The sequence below is a fragment of the Trichechus manatus genome, unplaced genomic scaffold, assembly GCF_000243295.1.
Source record: "Trichechus manatus latirostris isolate Lorelei unplaced genomic scaffold, TriManLat1.0 scaffold00244, whole genome shotgun sequence".
Classification (NCBI taxonomy): Eukaryota; Metazoa; Chordata; class Mammalia; order Sirenia; family Trichechidae; genus Trichechus; species Trichechus manatus.
Genome location: NW_004444180.1, coordinates 1,932,391 through 1,941,773, shown reverse-complemented (window position 1 = coordinate 1,941,773; position 9,383 = coordinate 1,932,391). Strand labels below are relative to the sequence as shown.

The 9,383-nt window shown below is 63.7% G+C and overlaps 1 protein-coding gene across 3 annotated transcripts in view; it reads right to left on the bottom strand.

Moving 5' to 3' along the window:
- The window catches only part of LSP1 (lymphocyte specific protein 1), a 53,452-nt gene that overhangs the window by 11,300 nt on the left and 32,769 nt on the right, over positions 1 to 9,383 (bottom strand). For all 3 annotated transcript variants that reach the window (XM_023724371.1, XM_023724369.1, XM_023724370.1), the window contains one exon: positions 856 to 990. In XM_023724371.1, the coding sequence (XP_023580139.1) occupies positions 856 to 990 (135 nt within the window). The remainder of the gene's footprint in view (positions 1 to 855; positions 991 to 9,383) is intronic.

The window sequence follows — 9,383 nt, the reverse complement described above, 5'->3', positions numbered from 1 at the left end:
CTGTGTCTCCCCCATCAGTCTATGGCTTCCTGAGGGCAGGGCTGTGCCTCCCCTGTCAGTCTGGGCTTCTTGGTGTCACCCCCAGCTCAGCCCCAGGCTCTGTGGTCCCCATGCTCACCCTGAGCCCAGTGTCCTCATTGGCCGAGCCCCCATGCCCAGTCCCCCAGACTGCAGGCCCAGACCCTTGTGCCACGTGCCCTGCCCGTGCACTGTGTGGGCTGGGGGTTCCTGTGGGCTCCCGGCCTCCACCCCCCTGCCGGCCCCAGGACCTGGCCAAGGGGCCATGACTGCTGCAGCAGCCCACGGGCCCAGAGCTGCTGACTTGGGGAAAATGGAAACAAAGCAGGGCCGGGGGAAGGGGAGTGCTGCTGGAAAAACACCCAGCCTTCTGCGGCCTCCTGGGCCTGGGGAGGAAACGAGCCGGCCAGGGTCCCGCCAAGTCGGCCTGGGCCTCCATGAGTCATGGCCGGGGGCCTGGGCGGGGGGCGCTGGGGCCAGGGCCCCGCAGCTGCGGCCAGAGTAGTTCAAACAAGGACCTAGTTCTGGTGCAGGGCCACCGAGCCTGAGTCAGCGCCCGGCGGGCGGCCACATGTTCCCCGTAGCCACGTCCACACTGCCGGCCATGGACCCTCACCCTGGAACACTCTGCATTCTGTCCTGCTCCTCCTGGCTCTGGGACCCCAAACCCTGGGCTCCCCCAGCCCTCCTTGCTCCCAGGTCCTGGCTGCATGAAGTCAGGGTCCTCCCCCTGCTCTGGGACCCCAAGCCCATGGCTCCCCCAGCACGCCCTGTGCCCAGGTCCCGGCTGCATGAAGTTGGGGTCCTGGACCCCGGCACAGGGGAAGGGTGGCTTACAGCTTGTCCTGCTCTGGTTCCGGGGCCTGGTGGCCGAGGTCCTCGTCCTCAGCCTGCAGCTGCCGGTCCCGCTCGCGCCGGCGTCGCTCCCTGGCTGCCTCCTCCTCGTCCTCCACGCTCCGCTGGGTGGTGAGCCTGGGGGGACCCGAGAAAGTCGTCAGGCACAGCTGGGGACGGGATGCCGCACCCCATTTCTTCCTGCCCGCTCTGGGCCTCCATTTACCCATCTTTAAAATAGAGGTGGTATGGGACTCTGGAGAAGGGGCCTTGGAGCCCCAACAGGCCTGGAAAAACTCAAGGAAGGGGCACTGGATGGATCTGCAGCCAGGCTTCGGGCCCATGTGGCATTAGCTGCAGGCAGGGCCAGGTAGGGCCCGGGGAGGGTGGCTGGAGGGGTAGGCGAGGGCCGAGGGCCGCAGGCACCAGACATCCTCCCCAAGTCAATGTGGCTGTGGCCAGTCGGGTACTGTGGGACAAGTTGGTGTCCCACCAAGGGCAGGCCTAGCAGGGCAGCCAGATGGGGCACTCCATCCAGCCCCCCAAGAGTGGGCACATTGTTTGTGGGCAGCCCCTGTGTGGGGCCACCCGGCCTGCCAGCCATGGCCCCACGCCCGGCCATGCTCTTGCTTGTGTCATCTCGGCCTGACCCCACAGCTGGGGGCCCCTCACGGTTGGCTCACCCACCGCCCATCCCCAGTTCCACCTCAGGGGTGTTTCTGGACTGGGTAGGTACAGTTTCAAAGATGGGGAAACTGAGGCCCACCGCAAAGCCAGCAAGTAAGGGCCTTCGTCCTCAGCACTCTGACACCCACAGCCTCCCCGAGTGCACTCACGTGGGCAGAGACAACCAGAGGACTGTGGGTACAGAGGGAGAACCAGAGGAGCGCTCCAGGGGTTCAGAGCTGGGGTCCCCGGGCTGGCACGGGCTGGGGTCCCCGGGCCGGGTCTGGCCCCTCCTGCACATGTCCGCCGTGTGACCCTCAGGCCCTGGACGCAATGAGGCTGTGTGATGCTCCTGGCAGCCCTCGCAGTCCATGATCTAATCTCCCTCCTGGGTCTCCCTAAGCCTCTCAGACAAAAGCCAGGCCCCTCCGCAGGCTCAAGTTCAAGGCCCGCTCCCCCCAGCGGCCACGTGGGACTCCAGCCACGCAAACCAGACGGCCTGCTCCGACCTCGCACCCCCACCCGCCCACGCCAGGCCCCTCAGAAGTGCCTTCAGCTCCCACCCCCACAGGCCCCGAGGAAGCCACTAATTCCCCACACCTGGCTCCCATCAGCCCAGCAGATGAAGCCCGCTTCCTGCCTTGGCCGTCCTTGGTGGGAGTGGGGGCCTGTAGCCCCTTCTACCTGGGAGGTAGAGCCTGGGGTGCGCTTGCTGCTGTCGGCTGAGACCTGGGGCCCCAGGTCCCTCCAAACTGAGGGTCGGAGCAGAGATGGGCAGGGGTTGTGGGAACTCAGTGCCTCAGTTGTGGGGTGCAGTGAACGTGCCCCCTGTATCCCCCTCCTGGGCCAGTCCCCGGGATACCAGTGGAGAGAGTCCGCGGAGGGGGACTGGACTCTGCCATTTTGCACTCCCTGTCCCCATATCTAAGTGTGTATGCACATGGATGTCCGTGTGTGCGTGAGTGGATGTGTGTGCCTGTGTGTGTACAGGAGGGCCTGGGGTGTTTCGGTGTAAGTGTCTGCGTGTGCCCTGGTGTGCCTGCCCCGGCGTGTGTCATTCACGTGTGTGTGTTCCCTGGTGTGTGTGTGCCTTTGTGTGTGTATGCGTGCACGTGTCCTGGTGTGTGTGTGTGCCCCAGTGTGTGCTCTGGTGTATGCCTTGTGTGTGTGTGTGTGTGTGTGTGTGCGCCTCAGCGTACGCCTTAGTGTGTGTGCCCCGGTATGTGGGCCTTGGTGTGTGTCTGTGCGTGTGTGTGTGTGTGTTTGTGTGTGCCTATGCCCTGGTGTGTGCACCGGTGTGTGTGTGTCTTGGTGTGCATACTGCGTGTGCCCCATTGTGTGCTCTGGTGTATGCCGTGTGTGTGTGTGTGTGTGCGTGCGTGCATGCCCCACTGTGTGCCCCAGTGCGTGTGTGTGCCCTGGTGTGTGTGTGTGCATGGGGCTGGGGTCTGCCCTGAGGCCCCCCCTGTCGGCCCTGTTGCTGGATGAGTCAGACTTCCTGCGGTGGCCAGGGCGCCCTCACTCTGCTCCCCAGCCCATTCCACCAAGCCCAGGAGACCCCACGAACACACAACAGTGCAGCCGACCCCACCCAGGTGTTGGAGCGCCTCCAGGTGTGCAAATTCCCTTGGCTCCCCCAGCGGGTCCAGCTCGCCCTCTGCAGCCACTTTCCACAGACTCCATGGCCAGAGACCACAAAGGGCCCAGAGGCCTGCGCACACGTGCCCAGCCAGACACTCAGCCCCAGACGTGTGGACGGGCCTTCCCTTGCACATGCAGACACACAGGAGCACAGACAAGAATGAGCGCACCCTGGCTCTAGCCTACAAAGACAGACGTGCACGCAAGCTTTTTCCATGAATCCTAACTCAGGTCCATATGGGAACACACTCACAGACACACGCGGGCCAACACCCCCAGACACTCAGGCACACGCTCACACACGCACACGCATGGATGTCCACACGCATGTGCAGAATTAGATCCATGTACACAGGCCGCAGCGGGGGCACCCGTGCACACACTCACGCACACGCTTGGGCCAACACCCCCCGGACACCCCAACATCCCTGTGCTCACATGTGCGCACACACACACGTGGACTCAGACGTGGGAACCGGGCGATGCAGCACGGCCGGTCCAGCCCCTCTGAGCACCCCTGGGGCCCCTGGCCACACTGTTGACTGTTTCCCTCGCATTGCCTGGACAACGTGGTGTCAGCCCCTGGCGGGAGGCCCGGCCTGTGCTTCCTATTTTCTGAGAACATCACCTCTGTGGACTCAGAGGGTCATCCTCCTGTCCCCTCATTGGGCAGGACTTGGGGCAGTGTGCACATGGGGTGTGGGCTGGGGGTCTCTGGTGTCTCCCCTAAAGCCCCTCGCTGGCCCCCCCCCCTCCCCTGACCCGGGACGGTGAGGCGGCCTGGCTGCTCTCTCTGCACCCCTCCCTTCCCCCCGCCCAGGATGTGAGTAATGGGGCCCTGCTGGCCCCCTCCCCGTGACCTCACCGCTCAGTTCCACAGCTGGGCTCCGTTCTGGGAACTGGGAGGGGGCGGCTCTCCTGGGGTGGGGTGGGGGCCCCTGGCCTGGGAAGGCGCCCCAACTGGCCCCCTTGGCGCTCGCGGAGCTGTCAGGAGCGCGATGGCGGCCTGGCGCGGCCTGCCTGCAGCTGCCTGGGATTTGGTGTTCCCGAGCAAACGCAATCAGCCGTTTCCTGTCTGTTCTGGCTCGGCCGCAGCCCAGGGTTCAGCCCGAGGGCCTGCAGAACGGGCTGTGTCCCCGCCGCGCCCCTCACCATCCCACGCTCCCCACCGCACGGCCTTGTCCCCCGAATGCACCAGTACGTGCAGAGCTGCAGCGGGCCTAGGACACGGCCAGCTCCCCGGCTGACCGGGCCCCCCAAGTTCAGGGGCTGCCTCTGCTGCTCCTGACTGGGACACGGCCCCCTCCCCACCTTCCTCTCCAGCTCCTCATCCTGTCCCCCAGTTTTTGCTGAGGGGCCGAGGGTCCGAGGGTCTGAGGATTGGTGCCAACCCGGGCCGGGCCCTCCTGCTGCCCCCAGCCCCTTCCTTTCAGTGTGGCTTCCAGAAGGGGCAGCAGACTTTGTCCCCATCACAACTCTGTCCCTTGCAGATGTCTCTTGAGGTGCTCCACCTGAGGTCCTGCACCTGGCCGCCAGGTTAAGGACAGGGACGGCTTGTCCTGAGACCTGGGGAGAGCTCAGGGGGCCTCGGCTGGGGCTGACGGGAAGACGTCAGGTCTGGGCTCGTCTTGGGCACCCGCCCGGCCACATGCTCCGGGGCTCCCCACAGGAGGGGGGCATGGGCCCCCCCCCAAGCACCGAGGTCTCTTATCCCTCCCCTCTCCCGGTCCCCACCTCCCCTGTCATCTCCTGTACCATCGACCAGAGTGGGCGCCCTGGAGCAGGTGGCCACTCCAGGGACTGCAGACAGACGGCGCGCAGGAGGGGAAACTGAGTCACAGAGAGACCTTCCCGGTGCTGGCTTCTGGGCAGGCGCTGGAAGGCAAGCACCCAACCGTCACACATGCAAAGCAGGTCTGAGAGGGGCAGAGGCCAGGGGGAGGGCATCAGTGGGTGGGCAGAGCCCTCATCCCGTGCTCGGAGCACGCTCATGGGCACCACGGACGGGTCCGCGTGGTTGTACAATGCTGAGTCCTGCCCCATCGCCCAGAGAGGGTTTGAGGGCACAGCCCCTCACCCACCCAGGCACCGCAGTGGGCCTGGCTGTCAGGCGTCCTCAGGGGGTCGCTGGGGGGTGCAGCTGGGGGGTGAGCCAGAAGCACAGAGACAGCCCCAGTGGAGCAGGTGGGTGTGGGTGTGGGTGGGGCAGGCAGGAGGAGTACTCTCCGCCCAGGGCTGGAGTGTGGGGACAGGGAGCCACAGCTGCCGGGAACCTCGAGGCCCCCCCCACCCAGAATGCCTGGCGCTGGGCCAGCCCACCCTCTCTGCCATCTCTCCCTCCTAGTGCCCCAGAGAGCATTTCGGGATGTGTCCCATGCCTGGGGGATCCTTTTCCCCAGAGTCAAGGGCCATGGGTGAGGCAGACACCCTCTGTGTTACTTGTGGGCAGGGAAGGAGGTAACCCTGCCCTGGGCCTGAGAAATGATCAGGGTTTGCTGGGCCAGGGAGGGGGGCAGCTCGAGCAAAGGCAGGAGGCCAGCAGGCCAGAGAGCTTGGAGAGAGGGAGCAGCCTGAGCGGCCCGGGCGAGGGGGGTGGGTTGGGGAGTCCCTGTGTTCCCAGGAGGGGCTCGGACAACCCCAGCTAAGGGCAAGGTGCCACCCTCGAGGCCCCACACCAGGGAAGGGCACGGGCAAATTTGCCTTCTAGAAGGAAGCCGGGGCTCAGAGGGACCAGCAGGGGCAGAGAAGCCTGGGCCAGGAGCCCGGTTAGAGTAGGGACGCAGGGCCAGGCCCGATGGTGGGGCTGAACACCGAGGAGAAGATGAATGAGGAGGGTGGGCTCAGGCTGGGTGTGTTGAAAGTGGGGGACTGAACAAGGAGCCCCCAGAAACCCCCCGTGTCTGTCCTGAGCCCCGGGAGGGGAAGTCTGGGGAGACGCTGAGCTCATTTGGCCATGTGGAGAGTGGGAGGCGGGGGGGGGGGCTTCCCAGAGGGGGCAGTGGGGAGGGGTTCAGGGGAGCCCAAGGAGGGCAGGCTGAGTTGGTGCCATAGCGGGGCCCAAGGGTCCGAGGGGGGTGTGAGCCCAGGAACGATCAGGAACCAGCTCCCCTCCCTTCCTGCTCTAGGCACACAGCCCCTTCCTGGATCTCTCGGCATTATGGGGCCTCTCTGCCCCCCACCCTCCTGGAGCAGGCCACCTGGGCATGCTGCTGCTTCTCCAAGGACCCCCCACTGTGTCCAGGTGGGGCAGGGCCTGGGGGTGGGACCGGAGCTCAGTCAGTGCTGGGGGCTGCAGGTTCTGAGCCGGGAAGGGGAGGACGAAGGAAGGTGGAGCCTGGAGCCCCTGGCTGCCTTGGAGGGCCCAGCGCAGGGCGGGGTGGGCGCACGGAGGGCTCTTAGCATCCTTGGGGGAACTAGGATGAGACCAGGCCAGGCCAGGGGCAGTAGGGAGGGAAGGGGTTGGGCTGCATGGCAGAAACTGAGGGGCTGATGCTGGTGGGGCGTGGCTCCAGGAGAAGGCGGCCGCTGCCTGGTGTGGCAGCGGGGAGGTGGGGCGCTGAGGGCCTTCTCCAGCCGGGGGGGGGGGGGGGGTGTGTGGGGCCTTGCGCGGGGGGGGGGGGGGGGGGGTAGACAGCGGCACAGATGTGGTCCCGCACCCCGCCTCCCCAGCCTCCCCTCCTACCGATGCTAGAAACCATTTAGCTGAGACCGAGGTCCCACGACTCCACACTGGGGTGGGGGCGAGACTGCCAACCTGGGCACCGGGCCTCCGGTGCCCACTGGACCCCCCTTGGCTTGAGGACCCTGGGTATTTCCAATCCTCAGCTTCCCCATCGTCACTCTTTGCCACCGAGCCCTCTCTGTGCCGAGAAACAGCTAAACCCTCACGAGGGGCGAGGTGGGGCTTGACTGAGACCATGCAGTGTCCCCACTCCTGGGACCCTTTGTGGCCTTTGGTGGGAAGCCTGCCTGGAGGAGGCAACACTGGAGCATGGACACCTGCCCGCAAAGCCAGCTTCTGCACGCCGTGGAGGGTAACACCCCAGGGTGCAGCCAGAGGAGGCCTCCAGTGTAGGGCCCCGGGACCACGGCTCCATCCCTGCAGGGTGCCCAGCCTGGTGTAGAGGAGACAGGTGGTCACAGCTGCAGCCTCAGGTACCCCAAAGCTGACAGAGAGAGAGGCCCTGGCCCACAGCTGCTCCACATGCCAAGTGCCCTGTGGGATCCAAGATGGGTGCCAGGGCTCGCTAGGGACTGACCCAGAGAATGGGTACACAGGCCTCCAGCCCAGCCCCTCTCCAGCCCCTGACAGCCCAGGAGCGCCCCCCCCTCCCGCCCCGCCCCGCCTGCTGAGGCTGGCCCCACCGATGCTGTGTGTCCTGGGCAGGCTGGCTCCAGGGCCCCCTGGGCAGGAATGTGCATTCTAAGGTAAAGAGCCAGAACAGCCTGTTGATGGGGACTGCTCACTGACACATGGCCAAGGGCACCCACCATCCTCAGGATTTCCTTCACCCCTCCTCATAGGCACGGACCACAACTGGACCACTAAGCAACATCATCATAAATGGAGAAAAGATTGAAGTTGTCAAGGATTTCATTTTACTTGGCTCCACAATCAACACCCATGGAAGCAGCAGTCAAGAGAGCAAGCGACGCATTGCATTGGGCAAATCTGCTGCAAAAGAGCTCTTTAAAGTGTTGAAAAGCAAAGATGTCACCTTGAAGACTAAGGTGCGCCTGACCCAAGCCATGGTGTTTTCAGTCACCTCATACGCATGCGAAAGCTGGATGATGATAAGGAAGATGGAAGAATTGACGCCTTTGACCTGTGGTGTTGGTGAAGAATGTTGAATATACCACAGACTGCCAAAAGAATGAACAAATCTGTCTTGCAAGAAGTACAACCAGAATGCTCCTTAGAAGCAAGGATGGCAAGACTACGTCTCACGTACTTTGGACGTGTTATCAGTCCCTGGAGAAGGACGTCATATTTGGCAAGGTAGAGGGTCAGCGAAAATGAGGAAGACCCTCAACAAGATAGATTGACACAGTGGCTGCAACTATGGGCTCGAGCATAACAACGATTGTGAGCATGGCGCAGGACCGGGCAGTGTTTCGTTCTGTGGTGCACGGGGTCGCTGTGAGTCGGAACTGACTGGACGGTCCCTAACAACAACAACACAGCCATGGCTCCTTGTCTCCTAAACCAGGGGTTCCCCCAGCACCTCCCCTGCCATTTCCTTGTCTTCCTACAGTGAGATGGTACTTGGGGGCTCTTGTTTTGGGGGCCCCAGTTGGCCCCACTGGAAACCCCCAAATCCAACAAGCCTCCTTTCTGCCCCACTGTCTAGGTTTAGCACCCAGTGCTTCCCCAAGGGCAGACGAAGGAAGGGGCCCAGACCCACCTTCCTCAGGGACCCCCTTGTGCCAAACCCCAGCCCTCTGCTCAGCCCTCACACGTTTGACCCCTCTGGTGGCCCCTGGAGGCCACATCCCTGGCTGCCAACTGCCATTGCCCTGCGTGCCCCACCCCAGTGTCTCATCAGTTCTCACCCTGCTGACAGGGCACTGTTCCATTTTACAGTTGAGGGGTTGAGGCTCAGGCCAGATGCTGGGCCCAAGATCTTGCCACTGGGCGGGGGTGGTGGGGGGAGGCCAAAGCTATACCCCTGCCACTGTCTCCAGCCTCCTAATGCTCTTCTTCCCTGGTTCTGACCCAGATCCCTCCTAAGCCGGCCTGGGGGCCCTCCAGCAGGAGGATCCACACCCATCTCCCTCCCTTCCTTCTTCCTTCCCCCCTTCCTTCCATTACTTACTCCCTCCTTTTCTTCATTCCACCATTCCTTCCTTCACTACTTCCTTTACTCACTCTCTCCTTCCTTCTATCCTTCCTTCCCTCCCTCTTCCTCCTTTCCTCATTTCCTTCCTCCATTCCTCCTTCCTTCTTCCCTCTTTCCCTCTTTCCTTCCTTCCTTCCCTCTCTCCCTCCCTCCCTCCTTCCCTCCCTGCTTCCTTCCCTCCCTCTCTCCCTCCCTTTCTTCCTTCCCTCTCTCCCTCCGTCCTTCCTTCCTTCCCTCTCCCTCCCTTCCTTCCTTTCTTCCCTCTCTCCCTCCCTCCTTTCTTCCTTCCCTCTCCCTCCCTCCCTTCCTTCCCTCCCTCCCACCTTCCTTCCTTCCCTCTCCCTCCCTCCCTGCTTCCTTCCTTCCCTCTTTTCTTCCCTCCCT